The 19,497-nt window shown below is 42.2% G+C and overlaps 2 protein-coding genes across 2 annotated transcripts; one reads left to right on the top strand and one right to left on the bottom strand.

Annotated features, from left to right (window-relative positions):
• The first annotated feature begins 1,409 nt into the window (after positions 1-1,409).
• Positions 1,410-7,361, top strand: LOC115783316 (uncharacterized). Its single transcript, XM_030734129.1, has 11 exons — positions 1,410-1,623; positions 1,701-1,785; positions 2,408-2,671; positions 2,973-3,083; positions 3,189-3,303; positions 3,406-3,515; positions 3,621-3,757; positions 4,579-6,122; positions 6,210-6,311; positions 6,407-6,477; positions 6,570-7,361. The coding sequence occupies exons 1-11, from the start codon at positions 1,541-1,543 to the stop codon at positions 6,765-6,767; spliced, it is 2,820 nt and encodes a 939-aa protein (XP_030589989.1). The 5' UTR covers positions 1,410-1,540; the 3' UTR covers positions 6,768-7,361.
• Positions 7,362-7,638: 277 nt separating this feature from the next.
• Positions 7,639-17,346, bottom strand: LOC115787770 (integrin alpha-L-like). The gene is made up of 22 exons (XM_030740502.1): positions 17,267-17,346; positions 17,078-17,174; positions 16,851-16,981; positions 16,606-16,748; positions 16,302-16,452; positions 15,964-16,099; positions 15,800-15,873; positions 15,276-15,387; positions 15,069-15,199; positions 14,824-14,966; positions 14,520-14,670; positions 14,185-14,317; positions 14,014-14,087; positions 11,923-12,013; positions 11,635-11,777; positions 11,226-11,372; positions 10,937-11,134; positions 9,809-9,933; positions 9,583-9,737; positions 9,233-9,363; positions 8,082-8,198; positions 7,639-7,878 (listed from the first exon to the last, which is right to left on the bottom strand). Exons 2-22 carry the CDS (start codon positions 17,106-17,108, stop codon positions 7,855-7,857), a joined length of 2,541 nt encoding a protein of 846 aa, XP_030596362.1. The 5' UTR covers positions 17,109-17,174; positions 17,267-17,346; the 3' UTR covers positions 7,639-7,854.
• Positions 17,347-19,497: the final 2,151 nt, after the last annotated feature.

Raw genomic sequence — 19,497 nt, 5'->3', positions numbered from 1 at the left:
ACACACACACAGACACACACACACACACACATACTCACTCCTGCTCTGCCTGTTTGGCCGACAGAGACAGCGTTACTGATTTCAAATCTTTATTATTTACAGGAGAACAACAGGTGACTCGAGGTGACAGGATGTGAGTGTGTCCTTGGGAGGGGTCGCTGGTTTGTTGATCCGAGAAGAAGGCTGGGCATGGAAGTCTGACTGCAGAGGGAGGAGTTGAGGAGAGGAGGACCCCACCTGAGTCAGCAGGTAAGTTGTGTCGGTGAGCGCTTTTCCTCTGAGCCAAGCGAAACAAGAGGCACAGCAGACTACGTGACAAAGACTGGCAGCTTGAGCGGATGCTTAAATACTGGAGGTGACTGCAGTGTGGTGAATCACAGGAACCAGACCCCACCCCAAAGGGAGGAGCCCATCACCTGGAGCAGGAGGAAGGGCAACTCCAAAACAACTACAAACACTCAGAGAGCTGCTGCGTGGCCTCTAGTTCTCAGATTTAAAAATGTGTTCAATCAAAGTCAGTAAATTAACTCTGGGAAAGTTTTGTGGAGCAGCAGAAATTCCTCACTTCTCCAGACTGATTAAAGAAGTTAATGGAGGAACCAAGCAAGTCAGCTCCTCCTCTTCTTCTTCACTGGTTGCTGCTGTTTCTCCATCATCTCCTTCACCATTTATTTCAGCCTCAGTTAGAGGAGCCTCCTGGGCCTTAATGCTGGCTGGATATACTGGGAGGGTCACCACTGGAACCTTTACAGTTTCACTGCCTTCTGTGAGGTGGTGCCACAGTTCCTGCAGGGTTCCCTGGCATTTCAGCTGTTCAGAGATGAGTTGGTGTCTCTTTGACCAGGTGATTCATGTGGCGTGAGATGTGATTTAGGTGATGGGGTGTAAGAAGCTGTTGGTGCAGTGCTCTCTGATGCGCTGCTTTGTTGGATTTGCAGGCACGATCCCACAGAAGCTGCTGCAGTGCTGCTCTCACAGCTTCTCCTCTCTGGTCTGATGCTCAGCTCTTCTTCACCTTTCCTGCTCTTTGGGTGCCTCATCAGCCTGCTGCACTCCTCGGAGCTCTGAACCAACACTGTCAGCATGCCAACATGCACTACTGGATATGACTGCTTTCATCAGCATCGTGGTTTTAAAGGTGAAGGTGAAGAGTTCAAATTGTTTATTTCAGTATAGCTCTGTGAAAAGCAGCCTGACACGCTGGCCTTTGACCTTTAGGCAGCGCGCAGTGTCTGAGATTTTCATAATTATTTTTTATAGAAATTTGCAGTCTGTGGTCACAGATGTGAGACAATACAAATCCTTACCACCAGGCGGCGCCAACGTCTGCGTAACCTCACTCGTGTGACCTCACTGACTGTCGCCCAACATGGAAGTGACGTATGCTGACGCAGGTCTCAATCCCGGAATTAAAGGTAAACATCAGAAGGCGCACACGCGAGGCACGAGCACCGGCTGCATCGCCGGTAAAACGTGCGCGTGGCTGTTTGTTTTTAAATGTTTGACCCTGACCCTGCTCCGAAAGCACGGACACGCGCTCATGGCGTTTGCGCAGCTGTTCTCGAGCCTGTCCGCTGTGCAGGAGGACGTGAGGAGTGCGCGTCAGCCTGCCGTCACTCTGCGGTATTTAATGCAAGTTTAGCGGGTGAGTTTTTGTTTTTGTGGCCTCGTTTTCATCGCTCGCACTTTCTGTTTGACAGCAGTGACACTGACGGAGGAGGAAGGGGAGGAAGAAGAGGCAGGAAGAGGAAAACATCGTGCGAGCTGATTGGATCTTCCAGAAAGGTGAGTGAACTTTGGGTGAAGGTGTGATTATCTGACGTCACGTTTAAGGAAAATCCTAAAAAAGAAGTTTCCAGTTTACCCTTCATCATAAAGGCAGGTCCTGTTCTGCTCCTCCTTCTTCTCTCTGATTTAAACCGTCGTAATGATGGATGTTCATATTGAACATGACCAAAGCTTCAGGTAGATGTCAGCACATGTGCAGGTAATCTCTGTGGCTTCACACTGCTGTTTTTCCCTAATTTGGGATCTTTATGTTGACATCTTTAGCAGTGAACTCAGAGACTGCGCTGGCTTTCTAATCAGCCCTTCCTCTTTCAAAAGGCAGCCAATCAGAAGACAGCGGGCTTAAAGGCAGAGGAGCTGAAACATCTCAGAGGATGAGCTGAGATACTGCACCCGGTTGCTGGGTTGAATCTCCTAGTGGGAGTCGGTCTTTCCATGGCTTAATGATTTAAACAAATCTGTTTACTCCACTTTGCATTTAATCATTAGTCATTATTAATCTCTGTCTCTCTCCCCTCAGCCCCAACCAGTCGCAGCAGATGACTGCCCCTCCCTGAGCCTGGTTCTGCTGGAGGTTTCTTGATATTTAATTTCTGTTTTTGTTTTTTTTTTCCCACAGAAGCCATGCGTCCAACATCAGAGAACCCCAACTCCTGATAACTTCAAAGATAATAACACAAAGACGAATGAACGCCATACGCAGAACACAGATGGTGGACGAGGACTTAATGGCTTCAGCGGCAGAGGCCGTAAATCTCAGAGGCAGCAGCTCAAAAAGAAGCTGGATGGACAGAAAGATCCTCATCAGGACAAGGATCGAGGGAGCAGAAGACCGACGTTGAGGAGAGGAGGAAGAGGCGGTAAACATAATGGTGACAGACGGGTGAGGGTGACTCTACGGCATCCACCATCAGCTGTTAGAGCTGCAGCAGTTTGAGTTTGTGGTGTAATTGTGTACAGTTGGAATTTTGTGCATGAAAATAGACAAAACACAAAGTTTCTTTTTTGTTGTTTTACTTGTATTTTTTTTATCTGCACAGTATAAATACTACACTGCTGCATACATTGAGCGTATAAACAAACAAGTAAAAAACTGATAAAATCTAAAACAGATGATCTAAGCAGACACATTATTTATGCCAAACAGTCCTGGAAACGTTTAACTTGTGTCTTCTTGCTTTTAGGACTCTCAAGTGAAGCCGAGGTCCATGACTCAGGAGTTCAAGGACCAGAACGCGTTGTTGGTGGACGGACGGTTACTTTGTCGGCATTTTCTTCGGGGACGATGCATCAAGGTAGGTTGCATCACAGCTGATGAGTTAACTCTACCTGTGAGATCCAAGTCTCCCTTTTCAGACTGCAAAAATGAAACACGAGCTTTGCTTCTTTCCTGGCTGCAGGCTGACGAGTGCCAGCTGGAGCATATTCAGGGTTACAACGATCTCCTCAAAGAAGTCTGTAAATTTTACGTCCAAGGCTTCTGTGCAAAAGGCAGCAGCTGTCCGTACATGCACCATATCCTTTGATGTAGAGTTATAAACTGTCATATACACTTTGCATTCACCAAATGAAACTGAAGGTTGTTGGATTTCTTGTATTTCCTATACCAAGCTGCACAGTCCTTTCCCTGCAAGTTTTTCCATAGAAAGGGAAAGTGCACCCAAAAAGAAGATTGCAGGTTTTCCCACGAGCCGCTCACTGACATCACTGAAAAACTGCTGGATGAGGTTTGCATGAAGGAATTCAATCACGAAAATGGTCTCAAAATGTTTTACGTGCATCGCTCTGTGCTGAAATAAAAAATTCAAAAGCTTCATGTTTTCTCGCTGCAGGCATTAAAACGGGAAAGTGACCTCTATGAACTTGCAAGAAAAGCTGAACAGGAGTCTTCGGGACAGCCGGCGAAGAAAGAGGAGCCAGAAGTGATGGAACCAAACGGGACCCTTAATGTTCTCGAAGAACCCGTCAGGTATGGACCTCAGAATTGAAACCTGTTCTTATCCTTACGTGCAGTATGTAGCAAATAGGATGTGCTCGATTTTTAATTTAAGGTTTAGTTCATAAATATAAGCTAGTGAAAGCAGAAGATGTGCTTCTCTGGGAGCTCAGTGCATATGAAGCAACTTCTTCAGGCCCTCTGAAACATGTGGATCATAAAGAATGAAGCATAGACTCTACATAACAGATGGATGTAGCTTCTGGTTCTGAAACTTGAAGTCACCAACAGCTATGACGTGCACTATGATAACTTTCAATTTAGCTTTATTGCAATTTGTTTGAACTTAGCAGTTTCCCTATGGGACTTTTGCACTGAGCATCGAGAGGCTAAGAGCCCCGTTATACCCGCCGCTTTGGTCGCTTCGCGCACCTCTGGTGACGTCATCCCACAACCACGCCATCTGTGCTCGCCATTATGGCGCAGGTACCCGCCTCAGCGCTGGTGTAGGAGGAGACGAAAAAATTAGTTTTATTTTTTCAAAGTTCCAACTGTTGCTGCACGTCCCTCTGTGTAAACACCAGGCAGCGGACGGCGGGTATAACGGGCCCTAAGAGGAAGCTAACATTAATCTGAACACACACGACTCAACGCTGTTTTCTAAGAGGAACTTCAGCTGTTAAGAGGGCAGCATTTCAGCTGCAGCAACCAAATCGATCAGGAAGACGATGGGAAGAAAGAGTTCAGGTCATGTGACCAATTATAGTTCGGGACTGGTGTTTACAGCTTTTAACTCGAGTTACAAAAGGAATAATTCATACGTGGAACCTTCACTGAATATTTTTATTTTTCAGGCCCAACTTTTACAACAGCACAGAAGCATCTACTGAGACAGAAACCTCCTTACACCAGACAGAAGAAACACCCAAGATCACAGATGAAGCTGCCCCCCCGCGTGCATCAGACACTGCCCAGCCTCACAGCCCTTCATCGACCAGCATCAGCCACCCGGAGCCAGTTTGTTATTCAGTGGAAGCTGTGCTTGGACCTCAGCTATACAGACCTTTCCCTAGTTTTTGTAATAGTCCTAAAACTAAAGAGTCTACATCTCTTACTGTCCCAGAGACCACTTTCAAGGCCACTTCGGGCTCCATGACCCAAAATGAAGTTCCCTACTCCGTTGATGCAGTCCTCAGGTCCTTTAGGTCAGTGGAAAATTCAGCCTTTGACCAAAGACCTGCCCCTCCAAGCATGAACACTAAGGAAATCCCGGATCCTGTGTTAAGACCACAACACCAAATAAAAAAAGTCTCACTCAGGAACAGACAAGAACCAAACAAATCCCAAGACAAAGTGTACAAGAGCCTGCCTTCCGTCCAGGTGACCACCAGCCTGATTTCTAGCCCTGATCTTTCTTGTTTCTCTGGTAATCAGAAGCAATATGGAGATATACCAGAGTCCCTGAAAACTGCTCCAACAGCTTTTCATCAGGTTAAACTGGAGCGCCTGCATCCTCCTGTCAATGTAGAAAACTTTCCATCCTCCAAAAGCAAAGTAGATGTGAAGGAAAGCACACGGCTTCCTGCAGATAATGCACGTCCTCACAAACATCCCACACAGGTGAAGCCACATCCCTCTGTAGGTGTCACAGAGGTTAAAAGCAGAACTGCTGCTCCTGTTGAACCTGCAGCTAACTCCACTGAGACGAGTGATGCTGCAAACTTTGCTGTTCATCATTTTGCAGCAAAGCAGCTTGCTGAGATCTCCCAGTACCCCAGAAAGACACAGTCTGTCCTCAAAGGTGGTGCACAGAAGCCCTGTTCTACTAAAATGTCCCCACAGTGCAGCGGGGAAACTGCAACTTGTGGCCATTTTACAGGTGGATGTAAAGAGACTCAGAAAATTAGTTGCCTTTTTGCAAACCCAGTCACTGCGAGTGTGAGACCAGCACCAGACTCTGTGAGAACCGCACAGTCTGCAGATTTCACAAGGGAAGAAAGACACGTTAAAACCGAAGCTGCACCTGTAAAATCCTCTGCTACTTCCTTCCTCAGCCTCTTTGCAACCCCACTCACTGAGACTTTGAGTACTCCTTCCTGCTGTCAGGTGTCAGCTGAGAATACTTTTCATTTAGCCACAGAAAGAGTTTCTAATTTAGTACTGACTCCTTTATGTCAGGTCCAAACTGATGCCAAGCAAACCTCTCACAGTCCAACATCTCTGAAATGCTCCACAACTTCTAAAACTGAACCACATCCTGCAGAGCATCCGGCAGATCCTTCTTCTAGCATCGTGCAAGAGTCACTCAAGGAGACGCCCTCCGGTCCAGTTCCTCGTGGTTCGAGTCCACCCAAAACTCCGGCTCAGGAGCAACTGCCTGATGATCCAACCCCCAGAAGTAAGGATGCAGTGAGTGCACTTGTATGAATCCTAGTGTCACATGTTAATGTGTGTGGCTGAAATGTGCTGTTAATGCCTGCTGTAGGGGCCTCTAAGAATTCAGTCCTGAAATCCCTGTTTCTGAACCTGAGTCCATACCACGAGGATGGAGAGCAGCAGGACCGTATTGAGATCAGTGCCCGTCCAGGTACGAAGTTTATTCGAGCCTGCTGGAGACATTAGATTCTGTCGCCCTGCTGAAATTAATCAAAAAATCTGCTTTTTGTTTTAACTGAATTTTAGAAAGCAGAACCAACAATAAAGACAGCGTGGGGTCCGTCTTTGGAAAACCGCATGAACAACGGAAACAACGGGTATGTGAACGAATCAGGTTCTGTTCTTTTCCTCACATATCTGAATAATATGAGTTCTGCTTAAATAGTTTTTTGTGTGTTGTTCTTGGCAGACTTCCAGCGGTCGGTCTGCTGTGAAGGCAGCTGCACACTCAGAGGACCGGCCTTCATTTCAGACTCCTCAGAACTCCTCCGAGGTCACAGGTGGGCCGGCCCTCGGCAGTCCAGGTGTGACTGAACCTCAGGTGAGAAACTCTGGGATGCCCAACTTTCCACCGGAATCAGCGACCCGTCAGATCAGCCGTGACTGAACCGAGAGCGACGCACACCTCCGGGGGAAAGAAAAGGGGACGTGGGAATATGGCGGTGACGCCACCGAAGGACCTTTTTAAGACTTTAGACAGCGCTTTGTTCCACCCGGGACATTAACGTTGGAATAACTGGATTAAATGATAATTTGAATTAAAATGATTCATTCTTTTTGAGCCAGTGACGTAAATGTGAAAGTGGTCAAAGTGCTGATCTTTGTAACCTGCATGTTTGCGCTCATTAAGCCGTGCCATCACCAAAAGCTGTGACTAAATCATCACTAGATTATCAGTGTTGGTGCAGGATTTGTGACTCTATTATTTTCTTGAAAACAAAATGAAAAAACTGTCGGCCTAGCGCGCTCTACTTTTAATTCCTGCAGTATTTTTGGTTTTTGCCTCGTGTTCAGTCACAGTAACCGTGTTACAGCCCATTTAGTTAAATGCTGGGTTTGAACAGGTTCATGGTGCATGATTTTCTGTCTGCATGCATTATTTTATTCAGTCCTGTAACAAAAATTTAGTGCACTGTTTTTGTTTGTTTGTTTTTTAAAGATTTAATGTATTAAAAAATACTTATTTTAATAAAATAATGACCCAAAACACTAATTTGTGCCTGCAAAGTTTTGGTAAAGATGTAAAATCTTCTACACAAATAAACTTTGTTGAATACCAAATCAAAAAGACGTGAAATATTTCTCATTATAAAGGGTACCTGATTGAATAGAGTTATGAAATTATTTTTTTTGGGGGGGGATATACCAGTTCCCCCAATAAATGTACAAAACAGAAGTTAATTACAAGGATGGCAATGAAAAAACAACTTCAGGTGGACTTTATTTATTCAATCAAAACTAATTTTAATTGATCCAATAGCCAGAAATAACATTAACAATGCACACAAATATAAAGTAACACAAAATTACTGCCTTATGCAGCCCAATCAGGTTGATGTGTACAATCACCCCCCAAAGGCCCATTTTCATTAATCAGTCTTATTAATGAAAATGATCACTCTATAATAATAATTCTTCTGCTGCTGTTTGTCAGACAGAAGCTCTTCAGGTCCATCAGATCAGCTGTCACTTCTTCAGCATTTATTTTTAAAGGGAACCTATAAAAAAGTGATTATTTCTCTTCAGGTCAAACTTAAACAGCAGGTCAGGAAAAGCTTCAAACCTCATTAAATCATCCTAAATATTCAAAGATCTTTGCAGAGTGCACAGTTTTGATCCATTTTCCGTGTAAACACCAGCAGGTTATGACTATATTAATAATCATTAAAGGATTGACTGTGACTGCAGCCGCTGATCGTACCTCAAGCACAGCCTCTCTGTCCGCGTCCACGTTCAGGACGGCGGTCGCGCTCTCGCTGTCGGGTTGAAAGAAGTTCAGTCTGATCCTGAGAGGAGATGATGTGTCTTCCACAAAATTCTGCAGGAAACAAAGAAGGAGTTTCAAAAATATTACGATGGTGAAACTTAACTCGAGTACTGTTACACGATAAAGGTCACGGCTCTGACATCAGGCACAACTACTGAAAAATTCAGTGTTGGGATTGATGAAGATGACCTGGGCAGTTTCTCACTGCTGTTTGCATCGTTCAGGTAGGAAAGAAGTGGAACTGTATCCAAATATCAGCCTGTTGGGATATTCCCTGGAATGTTTTGGATTTCCATTTTTAATGTGGCTACATAAACCATCTAATCATGTCTGTCTAACATCTCACACTGTTAGATGTCCCATTTTTTAGTTTAGAAAATATATTTTTTTTAAAGGCCTGGAGAAAACTAATGCACAAACAGTATCCTGCTGTTTTTCTGCGGCCTGGCTCTCCATCTCTGCATCGAGGAATCGGAGCACCGTCCGCTGCTTCCACCTTTCTCTCTGAGTGATCATTTTAGATTTCAATGTAGCTGAAATCACAGAGCAGCGGTCATCTCAAACACACACAGCTTTGGCTGTGAGCACAAAGGCCCCGCCCGCCTACAGTCATTGGTTTAAACCTTATGGTTTGTGAGGGGCAGCCAGTCAGAAGAAAGTTGCCTTAAAGCAGGGGTGTCCAAACTTGCGGCTCTGCCCACTTCCGGTCCACAAATTGATGTAAAAAAATAACACACAATTTGGCCCTTTAAGTTACTTTAAGTTACTTTTTTGACATTTTGCCTTCTCCAATTAAGAGGGTTAAGCAAAATGTCAAAAAAGTAACTTAAAGATGGAGGATTAACTGAGGGGTGGCACCAAGGCCCAGTATAAGATAAACATGGATTAATTTTGACTCATGCAGAGCTACTCTAGTTTAATGCAAGAATAAAAATATGGAGCCTTGTGACTGTGGCTTAAATCCATTTAACCTGGTTTAAAAAAACTGCCTCTTTAAGGAATCCTACAGATGAAAAGAAGTGTTGGAACTTAGTGCATCAGATTTATATGTTGGTATTTAACATTTTAAACAGATGGATTCATACTGTTATGTTTATGGGGTAGTTGAAGCAGGTGCTTTCATCTCTCAGCTCTAAGGTTTGAATGAAGCTCTTCTGACTTGTTTGACTCGTCACACGAAGCATGTACTTGATGTTCAACGCTGAGCTCACTGCCCCTGAAAACATCAGACACACTGAATCAGCCTGAAGTACACGAGTGTGGAGAACAGCAGCAGCAGGAGTGAAGAAATGACGTTTGTATGCAAATCACTGTGACGGGAAGATGTAGCTGAATTATTTAATGTTAAGGCATTAATGAAGAGTAACCTGAGGCTAAAAAAGCGTTTTTAATGTTGAGCTATTGTCCACCCAAACATTACAACAGATTGTCGTACCCGCTTTCCTTTTTGTTGCTTCTACCATTTCAAAGCACACTGTTATTGAAACCAAAGGCACATTTGTATCTGGACTCAGGCAGTCAAGTGTCTCAGTGCTTCTCTCCTCAGGGTCAAATGACAGACGAGGCAGGACATTAAAGACCGGCTTGGACCTGAAAGGCAGTGAGTGAATTTAAATAGATTGTCAGGGTACTTTAACATATAGTCTTTATATAATATTCACCTGAGTACAACGGCTGCATCATGTGACCCAACCACAACACTCGGGAGTCCATCCTCCCCGAGGTCCCCAACGATGGCCTTCCCAAAGAATCGCAGCTCAGAATTTATATTGATTCCCACAATTCTCTGGAATAACAAGATATCAGACTGAGACAGAGTCGCCTCTTTCACATTACAGATGTGTCTCAGCACCGTCGTGATATTCTGACTCTTTAAGGCAGAGGCTAAGGATCATAACTGCAAATGATCAAACTTAACTGTGAGCGGAAGTGGTGAGAGTGCAAAAAGTACTCCACAAACAGACAAAAAGGAACAATTACATAATTATTTTGATTGTGTGTGCATTATTGACATAAGATTTTTATCATGTCAACTATCAGACACCTGGTAAATATGCCTGCTCATCTTTTACAGCTAAACTGTAAGACGACGACAGCTGTCTATGTATATGTACACTGAAATGTTTTCATATGTCCCCTCTGGAGCTTGAAAAAGGCGACTGGACTTCTTTTTGTTTCTTGAAGACGTTTCACCTCTCATCCGAAAGGCTTCCTCAGTTCTCAACCAAATGGTGGAGAGACCCAGGTATTTAAACCCCTGTGGGCGTAGTCCTCTGGAGGTGGTTATGACCCTCTATTGATCATGTGCGTGAACACGTGTCCCATTTCTTTAGTTGAATCTCTAAAAAATGGCAAATATACCACAAACTGCACACGATAAAACACTATCAAATCATTGATTGGCCTCCTCAAACCTCAACATTATATCAGATCAGATCATTTTTATCAGATCAATGTGGGAACATCTTGACAGAGGAGGGAACAAAAGGCAGCCGGCCAGAAAAAAGCTGCTGGAATGTCCTTCAAGAAACCCGGAGAACTATTTCTGAAGACTACTTATTACAAGAAAGCTGCCTGAGAAAGTTCAGGCTTGATGAAGGAGTTCATACCAAATATTGACTCTCAGGCTTGTTAGAATTGTACTCTGTTTTTGCCTTATATACTGTGTTTCCATTTATGTTTGCATAATATGCTTCAAGAAATCACTGCACCTGCCTCCAATTTTCCAAGAAGGGTGGCTCAAGACTTTTGCACACTAGTATATGTGGGATTTTTTTTTTCTGGGTCACCTGGCTGAAAGTGCTGGTTATCCCTCTCTGCCTGTGACCATGGTAGATATACACAACCCCACTGTTGCCATCCTCAAGGGGGGCTCCAACAGCAACGTCTCGGAGGCCATCTCCATTCAGGTCTGCAAGGCTGGATATGGTGGTGCCAAATCTACCCGTGGATGGTGCCGTCACATCCTGGTTCCTTTCCAGTAGCATCTAATGGGAAATTAGAATGTTGATAACTGACTATGAAAACACTAAGAAGCTCACACAGCGTCACTGAATCTCAGTTTTTATTGTAGCCCACCTTTTCAGTCAGAGAGTAGATGTAGATCCGGCCTTCTTTCATTTCAAGAGGCAGATGAAACAGTGGAGCTCCCACCAGCAGGAAATCAGTGTTACCGTCTGAATCAACATCGAATGAGTGCAGCTCAGCACCAAAGTAAGAACCGATCTAAAAATGTTAGCAGAGGATGATTTACAAACTACAGACAGTTTTATAGCCCCATATTATGCTCATTTAAGGGCTCAGAATACAGTTAGGTCCATGATTTGTTCTTATTGTTCATAAACACACACACACCCACACACACACATATATATATATATATATATATATATATATATATATATATATATATATATGTGTGTGTGTGTGTTTAAGAAAGGTTTAAGAAAGACTACAGGTTTAAGAAAGACTTAACATAGTTACCAACCTGATCTCCACTTATTCTTTGTACTGCGGTCCAGTATTTGCACTGGTGTCTGAAAAGTACGATCTGTCCTGTGTGCTCAAACACTGGTGCACCATTGAAATACAAAGGAACGCCATTTTTCTCCCCAACAGAAATGGAATTTCCTGCAACAGCCGTTCTCATTTCATAATCCGCTAAATGTTCACAAAGACTTGGGATCTCAAGTGTGCTACACTCCTGTATCTCAAGCCACACAAAAGAAATCTTATTAAAGAAGCAGATAATGTGCAAATAGAGAAATGGGCTTACCCAGGTAAGAATCCACCTGCATTTCTTCTCGATGTTTATGGAGAGAACTACGCCAGCTGTTTGATCCCACTGAACCCACGATCAGGGTATCCTGTTTGCAGAAAGGTCTGATTAAAGTTCAAATTAAATAGAGGCGGACTGGAACTGAGATCCCAGAAACAGTGATGTTGGAAGGTCTGAACTGCTGCTTTTTCACTACTGAGGCTGGCTGTTCCAGTGCAGCTGCAGACTTCCAGCTGCCTGGTAGACATTTAGTGATGGGAACAGTAGGAGGATTATTTTTTTCTCCATCACAGATAGCAAGCTAGTAAGGCTAGGTTTAGTTGTCTTAACATTTTCTTAACTGAAAATTTAGAGTCTCATTCGTAGGCACAGTCTCTGGATCTGGTCAGGCTGATGGTCCATTTGGTTCAGTTTACAACGAGCCTCTCAGATTTTCTCTACAGAGATTTCTGAAACATATTTTACTGTCACAGAGGAAAACAAATTCATGACAAATGGAGGAAAAGCTGACTGTAACAATTGTTATTGTTTGTTTTGTATTGTTTTCTATATTTATTTTTCTTAGTTTCACTGCATTACGTCCGAGATGCAATTTAACCATTTTAATAAACAAATCCAATTGTGAAAAATTTGGGACGCCATGTATAAAAAGAATGCAATGATTTGCAAATCTCATGAACCCATATTGTAGTCACAGTAAACTACTGTACATAGCAAATGTTTGAACTGAGAAAATGTACCATTTGAAGAAGAAAAAAATCTCATTGTGAAGCTGACAGTTGGGACAGGGCCACGCTTTCCACTGTGTAGCATCACCTCTTCCTTTAACATCCGGGAACTGAGGCGAGCAGCTGCTGGACTTCTGGGAGAAGAATGTCGTAGTTTTTGTTTCATGATGCTCCAAATGTTCTCAGGTGGTCAAAGGTCTGAACTGCAGGTGAAGCCATGCTGCTGGAATGGCTGCCGTCTGCGGTTTAGCATTGTACTGAAATGTGAAGGCCTTCCCTGAAAGAGACGTCGTCTGGATGGGAGCATATAAAACCTGTAAATACCTCTCAGCACTGATTGAGCCCTTTCAGGCGTGCAAGCATCAGTGCCAATTCCATAGGCACTGATGCACCCCCATACCATCAGAGATGCAGGCTTTTGAACTGAGCATTAATAACAAGCTGGATGGTCCCTGTACTCTTCAGCCCAAAGGATGATGGATCCATTCTTCTGACCACAGAACAGTTTTCCACTTTGCCTCAGGCCATTTGAAATGAGCTGTAGCCCAGAGAAGACTGTGGCACATGTATGACAGAGCTGCATTAACTGTGTTCACAGTGATTTCTAAGTGTTCCTGAACCCATGCAGTGATTTCCATGACAGAATCAGGCCTGTTTTTAATGCAGCGCCACCTGAAGGCCTGAAGATCACAGGATCCTATATTGATTTTCAGTCTTGTGTTTGCACACGCAGATTTCACCAGATTCTCTAAATCTATTGATGATACTATGTATTGTAGATGATGAGATATTCAAAGTCTTTGCAATCATGTTACTGACCTATTACAGTTAATCAAATTAGGTACAAAATGTCCTTCCAGCTGTTTCTTTTTAATACCATTTTTCTGGGTTTTTGTTGCCCTCGTCCCAACTTGTAACGTGTTACTGCCATCAAATTCAAAACGAACCAGGATTTTTCTTAAAACGGTACATTTTCTCAGTTTAAACATTTGATATGCTATTTATGTTCTACTGTGAATAAAATATTGGTTTATGAATATGGGTGTGAGAACATCCACTACCTCAAACTGTTTTGTTTGAGCAGCAAAGAGATGGAAGGGTAAATGTTACAATTATAATTTTCACTGTTTCTCTTTATGTTAAACAGTAAGAGCAGAATTCTTTCCAAATGATAAAAGTTTAAAACAGTGGCAGAAAAGTAGATCATAACACTGTTTTCTGCACTTCACTTATCCTGATGTTACTGAGTTTTTACCAATAACCAGCACTTTACTGTCAGGACTGAGATGTTGTAATGTTGTCATGAATAAACGATGTGGACTTTGAGTGTGTGGAGGTTATGTTGATTGATGTTACTCACCTTTCTGAAAACAGCACTGAATCCACTCTGAGACGACTCATCAGTCGTGTCTCTGACCCGAGTACTCCTGCAGACTAAATATGAGGACGTACCTGTTACTGCTGCACACCAGGAAGGCAAAATGATCTTTCTAACATTGTTATATTGCATAAAGAGAGGCAAAATCATCACCTTCCAAATCAGATGCCTTATTAACATTTTGCAGGACTTCTGTGAGTCCATCGTAGTTCTCAATTTTGAAGGCGTTTTTGTCCTTTGGTTCTGAAGCGATGGCCCTAAATTTATCCAGCTTTGCATCCTTGATCTGAAACCAGAATACTGAAAATATGAAATAATTCCAAGACTGACATCAGCAAACTAACAGACTGAAAACTGGAATTTACTCATGCTGATTTAGGAAAAACTAAATCTATCAAAGGGGCCGTGATTGTTCTACTGTGTCTACAAAGACGTGAACAGAAGAAACCACAGAATAAGAGGCACGATATAATGACATCACAGCCTACCCCAATGACAAGGCGAATTATATTTTTATCATCATATTTTTTAATGATCCCAGTTCTGTCTACATCACTGGGATCTCCGTCTGTGATAAGAACCAGAACTTTAGTTGCATCAGGAGTGGCGCCTGCAGCTGGGTTTTCCAAGATTTCATTCCTGAAACAAATGTAAAAGCAGCTTCTGTTACACTCAGAATAAACGAAGCTTCATCTGTGAGCATGAATACATTAATATGAAATCAACAAATATAAGATGCTCCTGAGGTCACAGCTGTACTGAGCCAGTTGTTTGTAATATAGCTGAACTTACATCACAAATTCGAGGGCTTTGTGTGTGTTGGTATGACTTCTTAAATGCTTTTCATCCTTGAGTTTTTCCAGCGCACTTCCAGCTTCATAGTCATTGAAGTCAAACACTTTGTTGACTGTTCTGGAGAACTGAACTGCTGCAAACTGAAAAACCAAACATACATTATTTATATAACATATTACACAGTATATATAACCTAACAAATAAGTGCTGTGCCTGCTTTAATGTCGCAGTAGTGCAGTGACCTTGATTGATGTGTTCTTTAGGCTGTCCATTATCTCCACAATGAAGTCTTTATTTTTATTGAATTCTGCTTGGGTCATACTCGCTGATCCATCAAACAGAAAGACGAGGTCCACTGAATTATTTGTGTGTTCTGGGGGAAAAAAAGAGTGAAAAATGTTAAAGAATATTTAACCAGGAGCATATAAACGTTTTAAAACGTCTTTTACCTTCAGCAGCAGGAGGAAAGGAGGAGCTTTGTTGAAGACTTGTGATCTTGTGACAGACAGTATTCAGGTAGGAGCTGTCAGAAGATTTGCTGACTACACGTGGACCGCAAACCTAAATCAAATCATAACCGAACTTAAACGTGTCAGAATTGAAATATTTACCAGTTCCAGTAGCACTAAATCCAGAGCTCTGTGCTGCAGACTCAGAATATGAAACTTAAAATGCTGACTTTACATCACAAAGGTGAATGCGCATAATTAAAGTGATTACTATGCATCCTGAGGAGAACATGATTTCATGGTAAATCATTCAGCAGTTGTTCAGAATTGTTCACTTTCATCAACTTTCAATGTCACAGAAGCTGCTTTTGTACTGAACTATCACTCCAAAGCTGGTGTTTGGAACAAACTGAATTTGTGATTTTGATTTATGGGAATGCCATCAGCACTGCTGGATTATAACAGATTGGTAAATGATGTAGATTTTCAATGTGTGGAGATTTTGCCACTTTGATATTATTCACCTTGTTGAAAACAGCACTGAATCCACTCTGAGACATTTCGTCAGTCATGTCTCCTGCCCGAGCCACTTTGGAGCCTAATTATGAACCATCAGGGGTACATGTTACTACTGCACATCAGGAAGAGAACATGAAGTTTTGGTTTTAGGAAAGAAATTGGACATCACCTTCTATGACAAAGATCTTTTTCTGAAAATTCTCCAGGACTTCTGTGAGTCCATCGTAGTTCTCAATTTTGAAGGCGTTTTTGTCCTTTGGTTCTGAAGCGATGGCCCTAAATTTATCCAGCTTTGCATCCCCGATCTGAAACCAGAATACTGAAAATATGAAATAATTCCAAGACTGACATCAGCAAACTAACAGACTGAAAACTGGAGTTTACTCATGCTGATTTAGGAAAAACTAAATCTATCAAAGGGGCCGTGATTGTTCTACTGTGTCTACAAAGACGTGAACAGAAGAAACCACAGAATAAGAGGCACGATATAATGACATCACAGCCTACCCCAATGACAAGGCGAATTATATTTTTATCATCATATTTTTTAATGATCCCAGTTCTGTCTACATCACTGGGATCTCCGTCTGTGATAAGAACCAGAACTTTAGTTGCATCAGGAGTGGCGCCTGCAGCTGGGTTTTCCAAGATTTCATTCCTGAAACAAATGTAAAAGCAGCTTCTGTTACACTCAGAATAAACGAAGCTTCATCTGTGAGCATGAATACATTAATATGAAATCAACAAATATAAGATGCTCCTGAGGTCACAGCTGTACTGAGCCAGTTGTTTGTAATATAGCTGAACTTACATCACAAATTCGAGGGCTCTGTGTGTGTTGGTGAGACTTTTTAAATGCTTTTCATTCTTGAGTTTTTCCAGCGCACTTCCAGCTTCATAGTCATTGAAGTCAAACACTTTGTTGACTGTTCTGGAGAACTGAACTGCTGCAAACTGAAAAACCAAACATACATTATTTATATAACATATTAAACAGTATATATAACCTAACAAATAAGTGCTGTGCCTGCTTTAATGTTGCAGTAGTGCAGTGACCTTGATTGATGTGTTCTTTAGGCTGTCCATTATCTCCACAATGAAGTCTTTATTTTTATTGAATTCTGCTTCGGTCATACTCGCTGATCCATCAAACAGAAAGACGAGGTCCACTGTGTTTGTGGTCATTTCTAAAAGTTTTGAGTGGGCGTTAGCAAGAAGTTTTTATTTGGGACAGAGATACTGAGACTAATATTTTACTGCTAGAAGTGAAAATAATATTTTACCTTTTAACATTTGCTGATGATAGTCAATCATCTTGTAACACACTTTGCTCACAGAGGAGTTCTCATAATATGGATGTTCTGCACTTGGGCTGCAAACCTACATCGGATCATAACAGAGAATAAAGAAACAGGATCTGTCATTTTGATTATTATATTGTCAGAGAAAATATGTTTTCAAGTGTTTCTTACGGTGATTTGGGAGCTTGTGGAGTCTTCAGATACCCACAGTCCAAATTCCCTGAAGGGTATTGGTGTGTCTGTGGCAGAAATTTCTGTGACAGTAACATCAGATTAATACCACATATGGGTACAGGCAGCATTTTGGACTTGATGTCATGATCCTGGGCCTGTGACTCTGTGTTTTGTGAGATCGTGCGTGGACATTGTGAGTCTGGTATCAGTGATGCGGCGGGGTGCGTGCCCGTTTGCTAATTGCAGTGATAGAGCAGAGTTTCAATAGCAAACCAGTGAAATTCTCAACCTGATGACCTCAGCATGGCACAGCGCTGGGCGATCAACCACTGACTAGAACCCTGAATATTTACACAATTATTATGCCAAAATCTACATTTGACGTACTGTAAAGCCATGGTAACCAGATTAAAGATCGGTAGGTACGAAATCATCGCCTGTTGAGCAATCAGTTCTCCAGAAAATATCGTCACCATTTGTGGAAGGTCCCTCGGACTTCTACACAGACAGACGGAGGGTCTTTGTGTTTCCCTGATGTCCATCAGTAGGGATAAAAAATTTAGACTCAACTTTATTCCTGTTCTTCCTTCTGTTTCCAGCAAACAATTTTACTACTTATTTTATTCTGATTTAAATAATTAGCCAAGCCAGCCATGCCAATTTTATTTATAAAGCACTTTAAAAACAGCAAGCACGACCAAAGTGCTGAACAAGGAAAACAAGACAACAATACACAAGGGAAGTGCAGATAAAAATAAATAAATAAATAAATAAAAATAACATAGGATAAAAGCAACAATAACATACATAGTTTATCATGAATCAAATAATAAAACAGTATAAAATAACTAGGTAAAATAAAATACAAAATAAATACACAACAACTAAAATCAGCATCTCAAACCTGGTCAAAAGCCAGGTGAAATAAGTGGGTCTTAAGAGAGGTTTTAAAAGTTGTCAGTGAAGAGGCCTGTCTAATATGCAATGGGAGCAAGTTCCATAGTTTAGGGGCTGCCACTGCAAAGGCTCTGTCCCCCCTAAGCTGCCTCTTAGTCCTCGGCACGTCCAAGAGCAGTTTACCAGCTGATCTGAACGAGCGGGAAGGGGAGTGTAGATGCAGTAACTCAGAGAGGTACGATGGGGCAAGGCCATTTAAAGACTTAAAAACAAATAAAAGGATTTTAAAATGAACTCTAAAATAAACAGGCAACCAGTGCAATAAAGATAAAACAGGGGTAATGTGCTCCCTCTTACGTGTTCCAGTCAAAAGCCGTACGGCAGCGTTCTGGACCAGCTGAAGACGAGCCAATGAGGACTGGTTTACGCCAATATACAAAGAGTTACAGTAATCCAGCCGGGACGTAACAAAGGCGTGGATTACTGCTCGAAAATGATTTTTCAACAAGATGGTTTTAATCTTGGCGAGCTGTCTCATGTGAAAGAAACTGGATTTCACCACAGCAGTAATCTGACCCTCCAACCTAAGACTCTCATCCATCTTAACTCCCAGATTTGTGACCATGGGTTTTACATACTGGGATTAGATCCGAGTTTGTGCATGTAATCCATTCAGACTGCTCTTACTGCTTTGGTTCAGGCAGTATTTTCTGTTTAAAGCACTTTTAGTGCTCAGAGTACAAAAGCCATTACTTTATCATTTACTGTGGCTATGGATGATGTCAAAGACGGTATTCCTAATTCCACATTCCTGTGGTCATCTCTGACTCACAAACCCTCTGTCTGTGAGGGGCAGCCAATCAAAACCAACTTGGTTTAAAGGGAGTCAAAAAGTCTTCAGATCAAACTGAAATTCTTGTTCTCGGCCCCACAAATCTTAGAAACATGGTGTCAAACCAGATACTTACTCTGGATGGCATTACTTTGGCCTCCAGTAACACTGTGAGAAATCTCGGAGTCATTTTTGACCAGGATATGTCCTTCAATGCACATATTAAACAAATATGTAGGACCGCTTTTTTGCATTTGCGCAATATTTCTAAAATTAGAAACATCCTTTCTCAGAATGATGCTGAAAACTAATTCATGCATTTATTACTTCTAGGGTGGACTATTTTAATTCATTATTATCAGGCTGTCCTAAAAGCTCCCTGAAAAGCCTTCAGCTGATCCAAAATGCTGCAGCTAGAGTACTGACAGGGACTAGAAAGAGAGAGCAGATTTCTCCCATATTGGCTTCTCTTCATTGGCTCCCTGTTAAATCTAGAATA

The sequence above is a fragment of the Archocentrus centrarchus genome, chromosome 1 (genome assembly GCF_007364275.1).
Source record: "Archocentrus centrarchus isolate MPI-CPG fArcCen1 chromosome 1, fArcCen1, whole genome shotgun sequence".
Taxonomy (NCBI): Eukaryota; Metazoa; Chordata; class Actinopteri; order Cichliformes; family Cichlidae; genus Archocentrus; species Archocentrus centrarchus.
The sequence above is the reverse complement of the archived record's forward strand: the minus strand, read 5'-3'. Positions and strand labels throughout refer to the sequence as shown.